General features: G+C 40.8%; 2 protein-coding genes across 2 annotated transcripts; one reads left to right on the plus strand and one right to left on the minus strand.

Annotated features, from left to right (window-relative positions):
• Positions 1 to 1,204: 1,204 nt before the first annotated feature.
• On the plus strand, positions 1,205 to 7,706 carry LOC117404852 (gastrula zinc finger protein XlCGF7.1-like). Its single transcript, XM_059014718.1, has 2 exons — positions 1,205 to 1,346; positions 3,691 to 7,706. Exon 2 carries the CDS (start codon positions 3,691 to 3,693, stop codon positions 4,522 to 4,524), a length of 834 nt encoding a protein of 277 aa, XP_058870701.1. The 5' UTR covers positions 1,205 to 1,346; the 3' UTR covers positions 4,525 to 7,706.
• Positions 7,707 to 8,837: 1,131 nt separating this feature from the next.
• On the minus strand, positions 8,838 to 20,129 carry LOC131721241 (zinc finger protein 883-like). The gene is made up of 2 exons (XM_059014698.1): positions 18,914 to 20,129; positions 8,838 to 12,218 (listed from the first exon to the last, which is right to left on the minus strand). Exons 1-2 carry the CDS (start codon positions 19,356 to 19,358, stop codon positions 10,753 to 10,755), a joined length of 1,911 nt encoding a protein of 636 aa, XP_058870681.1. The 5' UTR covers positions 19,359 to 20,129; the 3' UTR covers positions 8,838 to 10,752.
• Positions 20,130 to 22,649: the final 2,520 nt, after the last annotated feature.

The raw sequence follows: 22,649 nt of genomic DNA on the forward strand, positions 1-22,649 counted from the left end.
ACTGTGCACAGACACTCCATTCTCTCTCACTGTCATTCTGATTCCTGCTTGTATTGTGCACAGACACTCCATTCTCTGTAACCCCCTTTGTACTCTCTCATAGTCCCCTCTCCCACAGACACAATTCACCCAAGCATTTATCAGCAAAGTGAAGGTTTGCCTTTTGTCTCAATGAGTAATAAAAAGATCTAGTAAGTTTCACAATCTCAAAATTCATGTGCATATATATATATATATATATATTATATATATATATATATATATATATTAGTACCTAGATTTAAAAAAATAAATAACCAAGAAACAAATACTGATCTCTGATATTCTGATACGATACTATGGATAGGCATTTTAAATGTTTTACATTTACCCAACCACACCACCTAACACCACCACCTACTGCAGGAACACATTTCTCCAGAGGAATGGACTCCTCTGGAGATATTTGAACCCCATGCCTGTGGGTTAACTTTTCAAAGGAAACGTTTGGTGAAGCCCTGCCTCTGACGCGACCATGCTGGACGATATTGCTGACAAAAGTCAGCTCAGATATTAACACGAATTAACAAAACACTAATAAAAAACAAACATATCAACAAAACAAAAGCGACACACCTTTCAGCAGCGCTCACGCACACACGCGTGTCCTTCCCATCCACGCCCAGCATTCACTGCGTCAGACAGGTAGAGAGATAGATCAATTCATTTTTCAAAATAACTTTATTAACAAATAATGCCAATATTACAAAAGCAAATCACACATCAAAACAATTCTTTCACAAATTTAAAACCACGCATTAGGAGCTGCAGATAGGGTTAGCCTACAATTCAAGATTCATAAATTAAAAACCACGCATTAGGAGCTGCAGATAGGGTTAGCCTACAATGCAAGATTCATATTTAAATAGTTTACTAAAAGTACAATATGAAATGAGATGCACAGCGATTATACACTCAAGTGTCATTCATTTTCACAAAGTGCAACCGGGTACATTACACTGTCATGTAACTAATAAATACAGAACATACATTTACAAAATACCATTAACATGAGCTCCCTGACTTTGTGTTTCTCTCTCTGTCCCGATGTACCTGCTTTATTATTACTATGTTCTATTAAATGTATCTGCTCTTGCTTCTCCATATCTCCTGACAAGCGTCGGTTTTGTTTTTCTACGCCTTTACTACCTTTCAATCACACCAACGCTACGATTCGCTTAACAACTACAACTCCCAGAGGCACTGCGGCCGGCTGTTTGCTCCTCCAAGTCCCAGACGCCTTTGCTGACACCGGAAGCTTGAGAGAGAGAGAGAGAGAGGAAGGAGGAAGAAGGAAGGAGGAAGAAGTACGGTAAATACAAATAAATTTGGTATTAGAGTATAACAATGAATTAAAAGCAAAAAAAATATGCAGTAACAATGTTTGTTTTTTGTTTTTTTATAAACAATCTGCTTTCGTTCTTCGATGTGTTGGACTCATACGAGACTGAGTTTACTGTTGACTGTTTATGTTGTTGTCGGTTAAATAATAAAACGCACTTTCTTTCATTGCAAATGTTTTTTCATTGCAAATGTTGTATTATTATTAATATTTCTATTTTGAAAGCTTATACATGTCGTGAATAAAATATACACTGCATATTTTTAGCAAACACAAACTATATATATATATATATATATGTGTGTGTGTGTGTGTGTATGTATGTATGTGTGTATATATATAATATGTATGTATGTATGTATGTGTGTATGTGTATATATGTATATATATATGTGTGTGTGTGTGTATGTGTATATATGTATATATATATGTGTGTATGTGTGTATGTGTATATATGTATATATATATAACCAAGTCATTCATTTCATTTTTTTTCTTGTTTTGTTTTTGTATGGAACAAAATCAATCGCCTCTGTCAACATATATTTGAAACGCAGCGGTGTTGGCTGTAAATAGACTGTTGTGTGTAGTAAAGCATAGGGAAGCATTGTAAAGCACAGAGAGGTCTGGTAAAGCATAGGGAAGCATTGTAAAGCACAGAGAGGTGTGGTAAAGCATAGGGAAGCATTGTAAAGCACAGAGAGGTCTGGTAAGGCATAGGGAAGCATTGTAAAGCACAGAGAGGTGTGGTAAAGCATAGGGAAGCATTGTAAAGCACAGAGAGGTCTGGTAAAGCATAGGGAAGCATTGTAAAGCACAGAGAGGTCTGGTAAAGCATAGGGAAGCATTGTAAAGCACAGAGAGGTGTGGTAAAGCATAGGGAAGCATTGTAAAGCACAGAGAGGTGTGGTAAAGCATAGGGAAGCATTGTAAAGCACAGAGAGGTGTGGTAAAGCATAGGAAGCATTGTAAAGCACAGAGAGGTCTGGTAAAGCATAGGGAAGCATTGTAAAGCACAAAGAGGTGTAGCAAAGCATAGGGAAGCATTGTAAAGCACAGAGAGGTCTGGTAAAGCATAGGGAAGCATTGTAAAGCACAGACAGGTGTAGTAAAGCATAGGGAAGCATTGTAAAGCACAGAGAGGTGTAGTAAAGCATAGGGAAGCATTGTAAAGCACAGAGAGGTGTAGTAAAGCATAGGGAAGCATTGTAAAGCACAGAGAGGTCTGGTAAAGCACAGGGAAGCATTGTAAAGCACAGAGATGTCTGGTAAAGCATAGGGAAGCATTGTAAAGCACAGACAGGTGTAGTAAAGCATAGGGAAGCATTGTAAAGCACAGAGAGGTGTAGTAAAGCATAGGGAAGCATTGTAAAGCACAGAGAGGTCTGGTAAAGCACAGGGAAGCATTGTAAAGCACAGAGAGGTGTGGTAAAGCATAGGGAAGCATTGTAAAGCACAGAGAGGTATGGTAAAGCATAGGGAAGCATTGTAAAGCACAGAGAGGTGTAGTAAATCATAGGGAAGCATTGTAAAGCACAGAGAGGTGTGGTAAAGCATAGGGAAGCATTGTAAAGCACAGAGAGGTGTGGTAAAGCATAGGGAAGCATTGTAAAGCACAGAGAGGTGTGGTAAAGCATAGGGAAGCATTGTAAGGCACAGAGAGGTGTGGTAAAGCATAGGGAAGTGTGGCAAAGTACAGAGAGGTTGTGGTAATGCATAGGGAAGCATTGTAAAGCACAGAAAGGTATGGTAAAGCATAGGGAAACATTGTAAAACACAGAGAGGTTGTGGTAAAGCATAGGGAAGTTTCACAAAGCTCAGTGAAGCATTGTACAGCACAGAGGTATAGTAAAGCATATTCAAAAACAGGGTAAACTACCCCTTATAAAAGTTTCCTGTAGTAAAAGCACAGCAAAGTGTGGTAAACTGAGGGGGGGAAAAAACTTGAAACTTGAAAAAAAAGACTCCAGTTGCATAGCAATTTAATCTATTCCTGGTTTCACTAGGCGTTTAATAACACACCTGAGCTTGTTACCTGTATGCATTGGGGCTAATCAAGCTTATAGTAAAACCTGGAATGGGTGACAATGCTGTGCAATTGGAGTCATTACCATCCCAGCAATGTCAATCCAGTACAGTCCAACTCCAGTTAAAATGTAATTCCAGTACAGTCTAACTGCTATGCAAGAAAGTATCATGATCCATCAATACACGATGAATCATTACACCCCTATAAATACATTATATATATATATATATATATATATAATCACTAATATTAAGTTTAGTCTCTATTTCTCTTTGAAAAGATGGATTTCATCCCGCTCAAAGAAGAGGCACCCAAATTGGAAGCCCCCGTCGCCACGGGCGACACCGAATTCGAACTCTTGACTGTTAAACCGGAAGACACCAACAAGATCGAGGTCATGATAAGCGAAGAAACTAACCTCTCTGTCACCTCCCACCGCTGCCCTGAATGTGGGCGGGCCTTCACTCACTCCGGGCACCTCAAAACACACCAGCGCACTCACACTGGAGAGAAACCCTATCAGTGCAGCGAATGCGAGAAGATTTTCACCCAGCTGGGCAACCTCAAAGAACACTGGAGAATTCACACTGGGGAAACCCCTTACGAGTGTCCAGACTGCGAGAAGAGCTTCACTCACTCCAGGAGCCTGAGAACCCACCGGCGCACTCACACAGGAGAGAAACCGTACCCGTGCAGCGAGTGTGAGAAGAGCTTTGGACAACTGGAGCACCTCCAGAACCACCGCCGAGTCCACACCGGAGAGAAACCGTTCTGCTGCTCGGAGTGCGGGAAGAGCTTCAGTCAGCTGCAGAATCTGAAGACGCATCAGCGCACTCACACAGGAGGGAAGCCGTTCCAGTGCAGCGATTGCAGAAAGAGCTTCAGTCAGCTGGAGAATCTGAAGACACATCAGCGCACTCACACAGGAGAGAAGCCGTTTCAGTGTGAGCAGTGTGGGAAGAGTTTCACACGAGCCGGGACCCTGACCAAGCACCGGAGACTTCACACAGGAGAGAAGCCGTATCGCTGCGGTCACTGTGGGGGCAGATTCACCTTCAACCAGCTCAAAGCTCATAGGTGCCAACCGGAAACTGCGTTTCCTATTGGCACCTAGGAAAATGTTTTTTTTTTTCTTGTACATTTCTTTTTTTATGGTGGTCCAGTGGTTAGAGAAAGGGGCTTGTTACCAGGAGGTTCCCAGTTCAATCCCAGCTCGGCCACTGACTCGCTGTATATGTGACCATGAGCAAGTCCTTCAGATGAGATGTAAAAATCGAGGTCCTATTGTACTGTAAGTGACTCTGCAGCAGCAGCAGATGTTGACGATGCACAGTTCACCCCCTCATCTCTGTAAGTCGCTTTGGATACAAATCTGCTAAATGACACTTTAGTGTTCGCAAATATTTTTGTTTGCAATCATTCTTTTTGTTGTATAATGTTAATACCAAGTTTCATCACAATGGGGTCGGCAGTTCTCCAGATATAAGAATCAATGTAAAGTGCACTGTGTGGTTTTTTATTTGCTTTTATTACTCAAGCACTGCAGGGTTGGAAGTATGACTCCTGTCACACCGCAAGTCAGGCTGGAGGTCAATACCTTTTTGAAATCTCAATTCCAATTCCCTTTTACTCAATTGCAACACATCATCGTTGATCAAAATCAAAATCAGCAGTATTCTGTGAAAACAAGCTTCACATTTTCAGCGGCAACAAATGACTTCAATTGAAGAACTCGCTGTTTGTTTGTCAATTAAATTGGCTTCAAATGAAAGAAGCTGAACAATCACAAAAGGAATTGAAAAATAGGAATTGACTTCAACCCTGAGCACCCTGCTTCCTGATTTGAAACAGCAAGTACGGAGGCAGAGGAATATGAATATCGATTTTTGCAACAACATTTGAGGCGTGTTTGTTTGAATGTGTATCTAGGCACTAACAATTTTTAAAAAATTTATAAAAATGAAACATTTGACTTTGGACTCAAAGCTGGGTGGGTGAGATTATTGTATCACTGTTGTTCCTAAGGGTGGCACGGTGGCGTAGTGGTTAGCGCTGCTGCCTCACAGCGCCAGGGTCCTAGATTCAAATCCGGCCTAGGGTACCTTCTGTGTGCAGTTTGCATGTTCTCCAGCACCATGACAACTGGTGGAGAGATAATATCATATTCAACCAAATTAGTTCTGGCGGGCAAGTCAGAACAAACATCGCTGAATTCCTCAATAAGCTTATGCAGCTCCCGTTGCTGATCTGGAACCAATTGTTCCCCCATCAGAATTATTCTTTTGCTAGGAGTCTCTGGACAGGGGCCTAAATCATCCTCTATGTTGCCTGGGGCTATAAACAAGACCTCCCTTGCCTGCCAGGGCTTTAATAAATTCATATGATAAATTTCACGTTCATTATGGCGATCGGGCTGTCTAATTTCATAATTCACCTTTCCTATAGCCTGAATCACTTCATATGGCCCCTGCCATTTAGCACATAACTTGCACTACCTTGTCTCCTGGTCGAAAGTTTCGAATTAGTGCATTTTTGTTGTAATGCTGCTGTTGTCGGTGCTGAGCCGATCTGAGATTGTCTTGGGCCAAACTACCGACCAAATCTAGGCGATCTCTTAGTAGGAGCACATGCTGCACTACATTTTTGGATGAGCCTTTGTGCTTCTCCCACCCCTCTCTCAACAGATCGAGAAAGGGAGGGAGATTTACAACCAGAACTCATTCTATTTCTGTCACACAGCCCTATTAAGCTGTAATCTAGAGTTACTTCAAAACTTGTAGATACATTCAATCAATGTTTAAACGGTTCAGACATTTTAAAATGCACAAAATATCATCTGTTCAGTTAAAATCTTATCTTGTTTCAATTGTTAATCACAGTAGAATTGTTTGTATTTTTTAATCTAAATGTTATCCATGCTCAGAACTGTGTAAAAAGTAAAAGGCAATGCAATTTAGCAAAACCAAACGATTAATAAAAAAAAAACCCTTGGGTTTCCAGAATTAAAACAGTATCCAAAGTCAGGATTCAAAATTACAGAATATAGTGTAAGGCCCTAACAGCAACTACAAAATCATCACAGGATCTAAACCTGTCTAATGATTAACTGTTACAATACCGTAGCTTGTCTTGTTCACTTTGTTTTGGCTGCATTGTCATCGGGTGAAACTGGAGGAAGCGCTGTGTAACTGCACAGTATGGAGGCTGTGTGGTCCAGTGGTTAAAGAAAAGAGCTTGTAACCAGGAGGTCCCCGGTTCAAATCCCACCTCAGCCGCTGACTCATTGTGTGACCCTGAGCAAGTCACTTTACCTCCTTGTGCTCCGTCTTTCAGGTGAGACGTAGTTGTAAGTGACTCTGTAGCTGATGCATAGTTCACACACCCTAGTCTCTGTAAGTTGCCTTGGATAAAGGCGTCTGCTAAATAAACTATAATGCCACTGATTTGGCATTTTAAAATGCGGGTTGTGACAGATATTCAGATAAAACTGTAACATTGAAGAGATTTGCTTTGTATCAGAAAACTGGTGACAGTCGGAAATCACGCGTGACGGGCAAGTGTATTCATTTGTTACTATATATATATATATATATATATATATATGGTGAACGTTGCGCTCACGGTTTAGGTGTTTTATAAAAGAGGAAGCAGGAAGCCAGATGAAGGAGAACAGGAATGTGTTTTAATTGACTGCAAATCAAAGAGAAAATAAAACCACTTCAAATTGAATGATGCCCGCAGGTTGGGCCAGTTAGTAAATGCACAGTCTCGATTCAAACAACCAATTGTAAAAAGAAAAGAAAACCTAGCCCATTCATCGGGGCCCTATCTTATACTTCTTCAAGGCTAACTAAAGATCTGAGGTTGGCTAATCCAAGCTCACATACCACACATATAGAACTGAACATCCCTGTCCATTTCTCGCCAGCACAATGATCTTTAAGGCCTGCAGCATTCCAAACCTCCCGTACAGATTTGAAACTGTACACAGATTAGTTACAGTCAATTCTTCATTCAGCCCTATAGTAGTTTCCTTCTTTTGTTTCCCAGGTTTAATTCCTTTCTTCCCACAGGATTCCCAGGTAAGTAACCAGTGCTCTTATTGTATTATTTGTATTGTAACACTTGAAATGTATTTGCTTATGATTGTAAGTCGCCCTGGATAAGGGTGTCTGCTAAGAAATAATTAATAATAATAATGCTGTCCAAAGTCTGTTTTGTCTTTTCCCTGTTTAAAGTTCTGACGCCATCTGCTGGCCACTATTAATTATCACAGTCCTTAATAAAGAAAAACTTTTAAAACACTGTTGGTTTGTTGTCTTTTGTTAAGGTGCATTTTCCTTTAATAGGCAGGGACAACAGCAAAGTGTTTCACTAGGCTCTCTTAGTACCTTAGTACCAAACAGCTGTTCCTAAATCCACATGTTCTCCTGACAAACAGACGTAAACGACCAGGCAGCAAATGCAAATGGGAGCTTAGAATCTTCGTCTCACAGACCAGCGTCAATCCTAGTTCACCGAGGCAGACTTTAGCGTTTAGCCATCCTTAAACACACATTTTAAGAGTCCCTTATGAAGTTCAAACTAACTTACTCTCGGTTAGTTGTCTTCTATTCAAATGGCGGACATTTTAAAATGTAAGCACCTTTATTAAAATCTTGTTACATTCAATAGTTCTGCATTGTAGCAAATTGTTTAATAACAATGTTAATATCCCCAGTTATTTCCATTGTTATTTTATTTTTACATCCCTCTATTTGCTACAATATGTACATTATATACATATATATATATATATATATATATATATATATATATACACACACACACACACATACATACACACATATATATATATATTATATATATTTATTACATACCTGGGAATTTATTAAAATTACCGTGGCTCCGGTCAGCTGGTGCGATTGCTATAACCTCTTTTTTTTTGCAAGGGAGTGTGCAAGAACCAAATTTATTATAAAATATAGCACAGTATGTAAGTTATACATTCCGTTTTTGGCTTGTTATCCAGTTTTTAACAAACGTCTGTTTGTTAAAGTTATGCTTGGTGTGTTTACCAGTGCTGCAAAAAAAACAAAAAACAAACAAATACAAAGTATTATATTAAAAAAAGGACCAGATTTTTTTTCTAAATTATTATCTGTTCCTGATTTTGGTTTAGTAAACTTAAAGAAAGAAAACAATGCTATACAGCAGGATGTCAGTCTCAGAGTTTGACAGATAGTTTCCAGGTATGAATTACGTGTTCGCTGTTGTCTTGCATAAATGAAATAAAACACAATTTATTTATTCATCGCTGTACACACTCTATTCTAATGTTTTACACGAGGAGCTATATCCCTAAACAATACATTCCTTTATATCTGCTGTCATTATTACAATTATTACAATACCTTTTTTTCAATATACAAGGATTTTATATAAATGAAAAAAAGCAAAACATTAAACAATATATACAGTAGCTACTGTACTACTATTGTATTTGAATATTTACATAGTGTGAAGAAGCAATGCCAGAAAATGTAAACATCCGATGGTCTTTTATTAATAAAAAACAAGTTCACTTGATTATTATTATTATTATTTATTTATTTCTTAGCAGACACTCTTATCCAGGGTGACTTACAATTGTTACAAGATATCACATTATTTTTACATACAATTCTTTATTTATTTTTTACACATTATTTTTACATACAATTACCCATTTATACAGTTGGGTTTTTACTGGAGCAATCTAGGTAAAGTACCTTGCTCAAGGGTACAGCAGCAGTGTCCCCCACTGGGGATTGAACCCACGACCCTCCGGTCAAGAGTCCAGAGCCATAACCACTACTCCACACTGCTGCCCTGATTATTTCAATATGAACACAAGTGAACTGAGTCCTGGGAAAACACGGAAGTGAACCACGAAAACGAGCCCCAGTTAATTTCCAAACAAACTCAGTACGTTTGTATACAAGGCAAGTGTGAACAGCTAGCACATTGATACACTGCTTCAAAGCAAACGAACCGAACTGAGGATGTTTGAAATGAACCCAGTTTGAATACACCCTAACTATCGTATTCGATTTTTTTTTTCCTGGGTTGGGAAATAACATTAACGATTTAATAAAGGTAACAACAAGATAACACAATGTGAATCTCGGTGAGCAGAGTACAGTAGCTTGCAATTCCAGTCTGTAACTTTGTTTAAAAAATCATAGCCTTGGCTGTCGTAGACTCCATTTTACCCTTTGTTTCACTGGAGCAGGCAGAGTCATGTGACATATACCAGTGCGCTGACTGGATAGGATTGCTTTTGAGTTGTCAGGATGTTGTCAGGGGTGTTAAACGGGGCAATCCTCATGGGATTTGGTCACAAGCAACATAGCTGCTACTAGTAAACTGTCTAGACAGTTACTGCTAGAGCTGCTGACCCGCTTTAGAGATCAATTACTATTAATAATAAAAGTAATCGCAGAATCATTTTCATTCTCCCGTGATGCTAGTAAAATTCCAGACTTTTTCAAGACTTTCATAACGGAGACGTGGTTTTTCAAGCATTTTCAAGCCCTGGAAATCAGTTTTGCATTTTTCCATACTTTTTCCAGAGTTCCAGACTAGCGTACGAACCCTGATTAATAGTCATAGCTCAGCTACATTTTCATTGGGAATTTGTCACCAAGTGCAAGGGATGAGACCGCTATGACTTTCTGTACCCAAGATCCGTACACATGCCTGCTGCACTGCTATTACTCGAGGCACTTTACAAAAGCAACACAAACACAAGCATGGACAATGCACGCTGCAAAGCGACACGTCACGCAATATTCACTCATTCATGTCATAATACAGTCATGCAACACTATCAGTTTTCATACGTTTTTGAACAGTGATGAATTTCCAAGACCCATCCTCCAGGCTTTTGCCCAGTAAGGACGCTGCAGTCTCGTCTCTGGGATGCTATATCAGGGGTCTGGATACTCATTCTGATCAATTTATTTATTTTCAAGTTAATGAAGTTCAAATGTTAAACTCTGAAACTCATTTCCACACTGAGTTATTGATTTATCCCAACTCGTCCATCAGATGAGGTGTGGAATAGTTTCCTTTCTGCATATTCCCGCTCCCAGGCACTGACTGCATTGACAGCCTGAGTTAAACTGACAGCAGAGAAGCCTCTTGTGACGTGTTAGTGTCACCGCCCACTTTGACAGAGAGCCAGAGAGTGGATTTGCATTTTTACATTTTCAAATGCATGCTCTTAAGAGTGATACACAAAACATACATGCTGAAAAAATGGACCACAAAGGGTTATGAGTGATACACAAAACAGTCTTTAAGGTTTCTCTCCTCTGTGAATTCGCTGGTGTTTTTGAACGGCTTGTTTAAGATGGAAACTCTTCCTACAGTCAGAGCAGCAACACAGTTTCTCTCCTGTGTGAACTCGCTGGTGTTTTTTTAGGCTTCCTAACTGACTGAATCTCTTCCCACAGCAAGAGCAGTGATACGGTTTCTCTCCTGTGTGAGTTCGCTGGTGTGAAACAAGGCTGTCTGACCGACTGAAACTCTTCCCACAGTCAGAGCAGTGGTAGGGTTTCTCTCCTGTGTGAGTTCGCTGGTGTCCTTTTAGCCTTCCTAACTGACTGAAACTCTTCCCACAGTCAGAACAGTGATACGGTTTCTCTCCTGTGTGAGTTCGCTGGTGTGAAACAAGGCTGTTTGACTGTCTGAAACTCTTCCCACAGTCAAAACAGTGATACGGTTTCTCTCCTGTGTGAGTTCGCTGGTGTGAAACAAGGCTGTCTGACCGACTGAAATTCTTCCCACAGTCAGAACAGTGATACGGTTTCTCTCCTGTGTGAGTTCGCTGGTGTGAAACAAGGTGGTCTGACCGACTGAAACTCTTCCCACAGTCCGAGCAGTGATATGGTTTCTCTCCTGTGTGAGTTCGCTGGTGTGGAACAAGGCTGTCTGACCAACTGAAACTCTTCCCACAGTCAGAGCAGTGATATGGTTTCTCTCCTGTGTGAGTTCGCTGGTGTCCTTTTAGGCTTCCTAACTGACTGAAACACTTCCCACAGTCAGAGCAGTGATACGGTTTCTTTCCTGTGTGAGTTCGTTGGTGTCCTTTTAGGCTTCCTAACTGACTGAAACTCTTCCCACAGTCAGAACAGTGATACGGTTTCTCTCCTGTGTGAACTCGCTGGTGTTCTTTTAGGCTTCCTAACTGTCTGAAACTCTTCCCACAGTCAGAGCAGCGATACAGTTTCTCTCCTGTGTGAGTTCGCTGGTGTGAAACAAGGCTGTCTGACCGACTGAAATTCTTCCCACAGTCAGAACAGTGATACGGTTTCTCTCCTGTGTGAGTTCGCTGGTGTGAAACAAGGCTGTCTGACCGACTGAAACTCTTCCCACAGTCCGAGCAGTGATACGGTTTCTCTCCTGTGTGAGTTCGCTGGTGTAAAACAAGGCTGTTTGACTGACTGAAACTCTTCCCACAGTCAGAACAGTGATACGGTTTCTCTCCTGTGTGAGTTCGCTCGTGTAAAACAAGGCTGTTTAACTGACTGAAACTCTTCCCACAGTCAAAGCAGTGATACGGTTTCTCTCCTGTGTGAATTCGCTGGTGTTGTTTTAGGTTTCTAAAATGATTGAAACTCTTCCCACAGTCAGAGCAGTGATACGGTTTCTCGCCAGTGTGAGTTCGCTGGGTTTTGTTTAAATGCCCTATCTGCGTGAAACCTTTCCCACAGTCAGGATATTCTCCACTGTCTGCCCTCGCTTTAGCTGCTGGACTGGAACCTGGAAAACATGAACAGGAAAGAAAGTAAGAGGGGCTGCTTGTAGGCTTAAGGTTGGTTCATAATTCAGATTCCGACATAATTTGTCGAGGGTCTCTGACCCTGTGTGACAGGTCGGAATTACGTCACACACACTCTTGCGACATGCCTATTTTTTGGAAAGTCGTACAGGCTTTTCTCATGCGTTTGCGACCTGAAATCGCATGGGGTCTGCGCCGGATGTATCACATTCATCTGCAGTGATGTATGAATCAACTCTCAGGGCATGTGCAGGGCCGGATTAACACATAGGCAAACTAGATATACAGATAAAACTTGACTTCACTGACGTTCGAACGAGGCATGCATCTCAAAATCAAATTGTCCTGAAGGGTGTTATGCAGACTTCTGTAACCCATAGAATTGTGTATCCCCTGTGCAGAGGCAGTTTCTCAAAGATCGCTGGATGTGCACGCGTGATATTTCTGTGCCCGAGCCCCACTGTGTTGTCAAGCACTGCCATGGAGTTCAACAACGGTGGAGGAGTGGATTAAAGCATATGAATTTCAGCTGTGGGGGCTTGCACTGAGTTACACCAGCTTAAAGTTAAAAACTTAGGGTAAGTAGTGGGGTTCCAAAGATATAACGTTCCACATCCCCATGTGTTGCTAGAACTGTATTTTTGTTTACGACTGTAAGTCGCCTTGGATAAGGGCGTCTGCTAAGAAATAAATAAATAATAATAATACAATACTACTGTTTAAATAACATACCTGTCATTTATTTTCAATGCTAACATCATGACAACTTTTTACACATAACTTTAAAGCATGTTTCAAAGCCCTTTTCAAAATGCCCACACTAGTGCACTGATAGCGTCAGGATTATTGCCAACATTGTCAGGTAACACAGCAATAGTGATCCATGATGTGGTATGGAACAGAAAAAACAGAGCACTTAAGGTTTTTTGTTAGGGGTGGGAATTTCGAATAATAAGATATTCGAATATACCTCAACCTCTAATTACTCATAACAGTGACAGGTCCTTAGAAAGTATTAGCAGCAACCACACATAGGGACGCTGTTGCAAAGTGGGTAAGTGAGTGCAGGTCAAGGCAATGCAGCAGTGCAGAAGAAAACAGACAGACAATTATATCCAGGTGCAAGAAAACAGACAGACAATTATATCCAGGTGCAAGGGTGTGTATTGCTTTCACAATGTCCAGAGGCTGATGGCAATCCGCTGTAAATAATACTGTTGTAAAGTGATACAGTGGTGTGTATCACTTCGATTAGAATCCCCGGGTTTGACCCGTAACAAAAAGTCCCGTTCTTTTAACACCCACACGTAACACAAAACACAGACACAGTTCTTTAGTGAGTGATTTTAGTGCTCGTGGTGTGTAATACAATTTGTTGTGGTGAGGGAAGTGCTGGTGTCCGGGTTTGATGCTGGCCTGCGGATACAGCTCCGGACAGTGTTAGTAGTCTTAGAAACAAACAAACAGTTTACTAGACAAACGAACAAACACAACACTCACGTTTTTTGTTAGGGGTGGGAATTTCGAATAATAAGATATTTCCAGGTGATCTGATTCAAACATTCAAAATCCTAAAAGGTATAGACAATGTCGACCCAGGGGACTTTTTTGACCTGAAAAGAGAAACAAGGACTAGGGGTCACAAATGGAGATTAGATAAAGGGACATTCAGAACAGAAAATAGGAGGCACTTTTTTACACAGAGAATTGTGAGGGTCTGGAACCAACTCCCCAGTAATGTTGTTGAAGCTGACACCCTGGGATCCTTCAAGAAGCTGCTTGATGAGATTCAGGGATCAATAAGCTACTAACAACCAAACGAGCAAGATGGGCTGAATGGCCTCCTCTCGTTTGTAAACTTTCTTATGTTCTTATGCACAGTTCCTATAGAAAGTCTACACCCTCTTGAACTTTTTTTCACATTTTGTTGTGTCAGTGCCTCAGAGTTTCATGCATTTAAATGAGGATTTTATTCCACTTATCTACACACCATACTCCACACTGTTAAGGGGAAAAAAGTTTTTATTGAGAAAAAAATGATATATTACAATTACAAAACTGAAAGATCATAATTGGATAAGTCTCCACCCCCCTGGGTTAATACTTGGTGGAAGCACCTTAGGCAGCAATTACAGCTGTGAGTCTGTTGGGATAGGTCTCTACCAACTTTGCACACCTAGATTAGGCAATGTTTGACCATTCTTCTTTACAAAACTGTTAAAGCTCTGTCAAGTTCCTTGGGGAGCGTTGATGGACAGCAATCTTTAAGTAATGCCACAAATTTTCGATTGGATTTAGGTCGGGGCTCTGACGGGGCCACTCGATAACATTTACCTTTTTGTTCCTTAGCCACTCCAGTGTAGATTTGGCTGTGTGCTTTGGGTTGTTGTCATGCTGAAAGGTGAACTTCCATCCCAGTTTCAGGTTTCTTGCAGAGGGCAGCAGGTTTTCCTCAAGGACTTCACTGTACTTTGCTCCATTCATTTTCCCTTCTATCAGTGTGCAGTAGTGGTTAGGGCTCTGGACTCTTGACTGAAAGGTCGTGGGTTCAATCCCTGGTAGGGGACACTGCTGCTGTACCCTTGAGCAAGGTACTTTACCTAGATTGCTCCAATAAAAACCCAACTGTATAAATGGTTAATTGTATGTAAAAATAATGTGATATCTTGTAACAATTGTAAGTCGCCCTGGATAAGGGCATCAGCTAAGAAATAAATAATAATAATAATCCTGACAAGTGCCCCAGTCCCTGTCGATGAGAAACATCCCCATAACATGATGCTGCCACCACCATGCTTCACAGTAGGGATGGTGTTCTTTGGGTGATGCGCTGTGTTGGGTTTGTGCCAAACATAACGCTTTGAATTTAGGCCTAAAAGTTCAATTTTAGTTTTGTCAGACCACAAAACTTTCTGCCACATGGCTACAGAATCTCCTGCGTGTTTTTTTGCATACTTCAAATGGGATTCAAGATGGGCTTTCTTGAGTAACGGCTTCCTTCTTGCCACCCTACCATACAGACCAGATGTGTGGAGTGCTTGGGATATTGTTGTCACATGCACACTTTGACCAGTCTTGGCCATAAAAGCCTGTAGCTCTTGCAAAGTTGTCATTGGCCTCTTGGTAGCCTCTCTGATCAGTCTCCTTGCTCAGTCATCCAGTTTGGAGGGACGGCCTGATCTAGGCAGGGTCTTGGTGGTGCCATACACCTTCCACTTCTTAATAATCGTCTTGACCGTGCTCCAAGGGATATTCAAAGCCTTTGATATTTTTTTTGTACCCATCCCCTGATCTGTGCCTTTCAACAATTTTGTCCCAGAGTTCTTTTGAAAGCGCCTTGGTGCTCATGGTCTTTGCTTTGAAATGCTCTACCCAGCAGAGGGAACCTACAGAAACTGCTGAATTTATCCTGAAATCACTACAATTTAACACAGGTGGAGGCCACTTCACTTGGTGTGTGATTTTGAAGGCTATTGGTTACACCTGAGCTAATTTAGGATTGCTATTACAAGCGGGGTGGACACTTATCCAAACAAGCTATTTCAGTTTTTATTTTTAATTAATTTTCTACAAATTTCTAGAATATTTTTTTCACTTGGAAGTTGTGGGGTAGGACGGCACTGTATATATATATATATATATATATATATATATATATATATATATATATATATATATAAAGGTTTAGCATTGCCCGGATAGTTTGCAGTTTAAATCTGAATGAAAGGTCACTTCTAAAGCCGTATCCACACCAGACAGAGTGACGCGAGCGAAGTCACCGAATGTCAATGTTGGAAAGGATCCAGAAGACTGGAAATAAACACATGACCCAGCCCATGCATTCCTATTGGACAAACTAGAGATGGGATGTCTTTACAAAACAGGGCTTGTTTTGATAAAAGGTTATCCTGATCTCTGGCAACTCCATTGTAAAATAATATATATACACATTACTTAATACTAAAGTATTTTAAAGTGCAACATTATTATTATTATTATTATTATTATTATTATTATTATTATTATTATTATTATTATTATTATGTTGTTGTTGAGCACTACATTATCACCATCTTTATCATTATTATTATGTTGTTATTATTATTATTATGATTATTATTATTATTATTATTATTATTATTATTATTATCCGTGTTATTATGTGCCGTTCTGCAAATCTATTTTTTGCTACACTTCTTCATAAACACTGTTGAAGACTGTGACACATCAGATCATGTGTTTGAGCTGTCTCTGATTTCATTTACTTATGAATGATTATATTTTCTATGCATTCAGACATTCTATCAGTAAACTAAAAACATGTATCCCGAATTTGAAATGAAGTGTTGTGTTCAGATAAAAGTGTTAACATCCTCACCCCATGGATGGGACGTGTTTTGAGGCGTGTGTTTGATGTCTGTCAAGGGTGTTAACCTTACTTCAGATTGGTCAGCTTCATTCCAGTTGCGCAATGAAAAAAAAATAAAAACAGAAACAAGTTCTATTTTAGCGACGCAGAATTTTCTCAAAATTTTCGCATCACTCGCTGCTGGTGTGGATACTCCCATTTGACTGCAATGACTTCTAAATTATTTGCTTGTGTTGCTCACGTTCCGTGTGGATATGGCTTAATAAACAAAAAGCCTTTTTTCAGTCGAGACGCCTCATATCTCTAAAAGATGCACTGCTTGCTTGTTGTTTCAGTCGAGACGCCTCACATCCCCACTGCGCACAGTAAAAGATGCACTGCTTGCTTGCTTGTTTCAGTCGAGACGCCTCACACCCCCACTGCACACAGTAAAAGATGCACTGCTTGCTTGTTGTTTCAGTCGAGACGCCTCACATCCCCACTGCGCACAGTAAAAGATGCACTGCTTGCTTGTTTCAGTCGAGACGCCTCACATCTCCACTGCACACAGTAAAAGATGCACTGCTTGCTTGTTTCAGTCGAGACGCCTCACATCTCCACTGCACACAGTAAAAGATGCACTGCTTGCTTGTTTCAGTCGAGACGCCTCACATCCCCACTGCGCACAGTAAAAGATGCACTGCTTGCTTGTTTCAGTCGAGACGCCTCACATCCCCACTGCACACAGTAAAAGATGCACTGCTTGCTTGTTTCAGTCGAGACGCCTCACATCCCCACTGCACACAGTAAAAGATGCACTGCTTGCTTGTTTTTTGCCACATTCTGTGTTTTCTTCCAAAGTAGCAGATGGGTGCTGGCATTTTAGATGATTGAGAATGTACTTGTTGATTTACAATATGAAATGCTTGTGCTGCAGAGATTACATTGCACAGTGATCTCGTTTAACTTTTTTCAAAATACTTCCAAGCACTGCATTTTTTTTTTTAAAGATGCTATTTTCAAGGCTCATGCACTCCCTTAGCCAATAGCAGAGCTAGGTAAGGAAGAGCCCCGCCTCCTGTCAGTTATCAGTGAGGTGACAATTGTAGTGGCTGATCACTTTTAACTTGCTCCTCTGTCAAAATACCATGCCAAGCTTTTTCGGGTGTAGTTAGCTAATTTTTCCATTTGTTTTAGAAATTAACGAGTACTCGAAACTTGATCACACTGTTTCGAGTAGTAATTTCATTTTGAATACTCGATTATTCAGACTCACCCCTGTTTTATGGATCTCTCTTCCTGCAGTGATTTAGAGTACAGATCTCAAACCTCAGTGCACTAGAGCAGACATTTCTAAAAGAGCTTTGCAACAGACTAAAGTCATGTGTAAAATGTTGTCAGGAAGTGAAGAATGAAAAGAAATGACAAGTGCGTTATTTAAACAGTTGTAGCAACACGTGGGGACATGGAACGCTATATTTTTCAGAACCCCGATACATACTCTTTATAGCCTTTACTTTATGTGTAAAAGCAAAGTCAGTAAAGACTGACGCTGGTGAAACTGAGCCCTGGGATCAAAATCTGCCCTCAGAGTTCTCCTGTAATGTTTTGGGTCTATTTCCTCTAAAACACCCTACAATTATATATTTTTCAATAGCATTACGTTTAGGGGTGTTAATCATTCAAAGTTTAAATGGTTAAACGTTAGCAAAGTGTCAAATGTTTTTAATTTTGCTTAATTGTTTAAACTTTGTCAAATGTTTTAGTTATTAGAACGTCTGTTAAAAAAAAAAAAAAAAAACTAACGTTTGTTTATTTTGAAAAATAAAACATCAATGCATGGATAATCATTGATAAGCTGAGGTAAAGCACTGAAAAATCAGAAGACATTTTTACAGACATATAGGCTGTGCGATCATTTACAGAAAGCTATTTATTTAAAAAGATATAGCACTCTCAATGTTTTTACTTGAATGTTTAAACTATATATTTGTAAAAGTCTAAAATAAATGAAATGGAATCAAGCACCCCTAATAACGCTACACATGTACAATAATATCCCTCTATTTAGACACTGGACATTTCTAATGTTATATACAGTACTTTAGCTCTTCTCCCCCTTGGTATAATGGAGTAGGAGTGCCAGTGTGAAAGGGGCTTATATCTGTATCTTAAGATCACCAGTAGTGAGTCCTATCCTGAGCTGGTGTGAGTGGTACAGGAAAAACAAATAGCTAGTAATGTAACCCACATGCTCCCTCCCTCCCTCTCTGCCACACTATCACGCAATCTAGAATGACAATGTCACAGCTACTGGGAGTCACTCACCTGCTAGACTGCATTCTGAATGTGACTGACCGTCTTCCTTTCCACCTCCTTGCATGCTGTTGAGACAGCCTTCCTCTCCAGCGCCTTGCTCTCTCACGCAGATTCTCTCCAGCTCAGGGATGTTTGGTTTGAAGTCCTCGGGTTCTTCCTTCCCTGGTTCCATGTGGTCAAACTCTACTTCAGGGGGCTCCTGTTTAATATGGTTAATTTCCAGCACCTCTTCTTGTTTCACAGGAAGGGGTTCTTCTGTCTGAGAGATCTCCAATTCACTGTGCTCAGCTTTAATCTCAGAGACCTCTGACTGACTGCTGTCACACTGCATCTCACAGAGCTCCTGTTTAATGGGGAGGGAAGCCAGCCCAGCGACCTCCGCTCTAAAGGGGACAAGTTCAGGTTCAAAGAACTCCTCTTTAATCTGGACAGATTCCATCTCCACACTGTCCATGGCAGCACGCGGGATTCTGCTTAGTAGCAGCTGAAAAAGAAATGCATTTATTTAAATATAGTGCTACTAAGGCATTCAAGGGACCGACAAAACCTGGCTTTAATAGCAGGGCTGGCTTTACTATTGAAGGGACACAGAATTTCTTGTAATACGTTTATAATACCAGAGGATTGTATATGTCTAATCTCAAGAATGATGGATGAAAGTTACTATAGTTCTCTTTTCATTTAATAAGTATGTTTGGTGTTTTATAAAACATTCTCTTAAAAGACCGATCAGCAAGGAGTCCTTTTGTCCTCAAACCTTGGTTGTTAGGAGCTTATTGTTCCTTTTAGGAGGCTGTGTGGTCCAGTGGTTAAAGAAAAGGCCTTGTAACCAGGAGGTCCCCGGTTCAAATCCCAGCTCAGCCACTGACTCATTGTGTGACCCTGAGCAAGTCACTTCACCTCCTTGTGCTCCGTCTTTCAGGTGAGACGTTGTTGTAAGTGACTCTGCAGCTGATGCATAGCTCACACACCGCTTTGTGATGGTGGACCACTATGAAAGGCGCTATATAAAACTAAAGATTATTACTATTATTATTATTATTATTATTATTATTATTATTATTATTATTATTATTAAAATCTGTTTCTTGAAGGATCCCAGGGTGTCACTAAAACAACGTTACTGGGGAGTTGGCTCCAGACTCTCACAATTCTCTGTGTAAAAAAGTGCCTCCTATTTTCTCTTCCAAATAGTCCTTTATCTAATCTCCACACACATACATAATGTAATGAGATGTAAGAGAGTAATAAGAATTAAAAAATAAATAAATCCCTAGAGAATTGTGTTTATTTATTACCTTAAAATAAGTACTACATACATAAACAGTGTGTTGTCGAGGCAATTGGTGATCAAAGAAATAATAAAGTAAAATAAAACAAAATAAAATCAATAAATAATAAGGTCATCGCCTTACAGTGATGGCTTTGAAGTCATAATGCATTGCAAGTGTTATTAGGGAATGCTGTGTCGCGTTTTCAAGCGCGTCACTGAGCTGCGCTGCGAGGTTTGGAGACGCGCTTCTACAAGCTGCGTGTGACGTCAGAAAGACAGCAGCCACGAGCAGCCGGCGCGCGCTCCGGGTAACAGAACGAACCCCGTATTGACCCGCGAGACGCTTTCAGAACAATGAGAATCTGTCTGGAAACCCGCGAAGCTGTCAGCCCTGAAACACGCAGACTGTGAATGAGAGGATGAGAAGAAAAACAAACGCGCTGACACAGACACGCCGCTTCACAAATACAACACACACACACACACACAAAAACAACGCGCTCCTACCACACTACAACCCGGACCTTTCAAAATAATACAATATAACAGCGCTCTGTAGTTTATAAACACATTGTAGAGCTCCATGCAGACTCTCTCACCTCCTCTCTGCTCTCCCTCAGTGTCTGAACGGATAAAACAACGCGCTCCTACCACACTACAACCCGGACCTTTCAAAATAATACAATATAACAGCGCTCTGTAGTTTATAAACACATTGTAGAGCTCCATGCAGACTCTCTCACCTCCTCTCTGCTCTCCCTCAGTGTCTGAACGGATAAAACAACGCGCTCCTACCACACTACAACCCGGACCTTTCAAAATAATACAATATAACAGCGCTCTGTAGTTTATAAACACATTGTAGAGCTCCATGCAGACTCTCTCACCTCCTCTCTGCTCTCCCTCAGTGTCTGAACGGATAAAACAACGCGCTCCTACCACACTACAACCCGGACCTTTCAAAATAATACAATATAACAGCGCTCTGTAGTTTATAAACACATTGTAGAGCTCCATGCAGACTCTCTCACCTCCTCTCTGCTCTCCCTCAGTGTCTGAACGGATAAAACAACGCGCTCCTACCACACTACAACCCGGACCTTTCAAAATAATACAATATAACAGCGCTCTGTAGTTTATAAACACATTGTAGAGCTCCATGCAGACTCTCTCACCTCCTCTCTGCTCTCCCTCAGTGTCTGAACGGATAAAACAACGCGCTCCTACCACACTACAACCCGGACCTTTCAAAATAATACAATATAACAGCGCTCTGTAGTTTATAAACACATTGTAGAGCTCCATGCAGACTCTCTCACCTCCTCTCTGCTCTCCCTCAGTGTCTGAACGGATAAAACAACGCGCTCCTACCACACTACAACCCGGACCTTTCAAAATAATACAATATAACAGCGCTCTGTAGTTTATAAACACATTGTAGAGCTCCATGCAGACTCTCTCACCTCCTCTCTGCTCTCCCTCAGTGTCTGAACGGATAAAACAACGCGCTCCTACCACACTACAACCCGGACCTTTCAAAATAATACAATATAACAGCGCTCTGTAGTTTATAAACACATTGTAGAGCTCCATGCAGACTCTCTCACCTCCTCTCTGCTCTCCCTCAGTGTCTGAACGGATAAAACAACGCGCTCCTACCACACTACAACCCGGACCTTTCAAAATAATACAATATAACAGCGCTCTGTAGTTTATAAACACATTGTAGAGCTCCATGCAGACTCTCTCACCTCCTCTCTGCTCTCCCTCAGTGTCTGAACGGATAAAACAACGCGCTCCTACCACACTACAACCCGGACCTTTCAAAATAATACAATATAACAGCGCTCTGTAGTTTATAAACACATTGTAGAGCTCCATGCAGACTCTCTCACCTCCTCTCTGCTCTCCCTCAGTGTCTGAACGGATAAAACAACGCGCTCCTACCACACTACAACCCGGACCTTTCAAAATAATACAATATAACAGCGCTCTGTAGTTTATAAACACATTGTAGAGCTCCATGCAGACTCTCTCACCTCCTCTCTGCTCTCCCTCAGTGTCTGAACGGATAAAACAACGCGCTCCTACCACACTACAACCCGGACCTTTCAAAATAATACAATATAACAGCGCTCTGTAGTTTATAAACACATTGTAGAGCTCCATGCAGACTCTCTCACCTCCTCTCTGCTCTCCCTCAGTGTCTGAACGGATAAAACAACGCGCTCCTACCACACTACAACCCGGACCTTTCAAAATAATACAATATAACAGCGCTCTGTAGTTTATAAACACATTGTAGAGCTCCATGCAGACTCTCTCACCTCCTCTCTGCTCTCCCTCAGTGTCTGAACGGATAAAACAACGCGCTCCTACCACACTACAACCCGGACCTTTCAAAATAATACAATATAACAGCGCTCTGTAGTTTATAAACACATTGTAGAGCTCCATGCAGACTCTCTCACC

This window comes from Acipenser ruthenus, chromosome 48 (assembly GCF_902713425.1).
Source record: "Acipenser ruthenus chromosome 48, fAciRut3.2 maternal haplotype, whole genome shotgun sequence".
NCBI lineage: Eukaryota > Metazoa > Chordata > Actinopteri > Acipenseriformes > Acipenseridae > Acipenser > Acipenser ruthenus.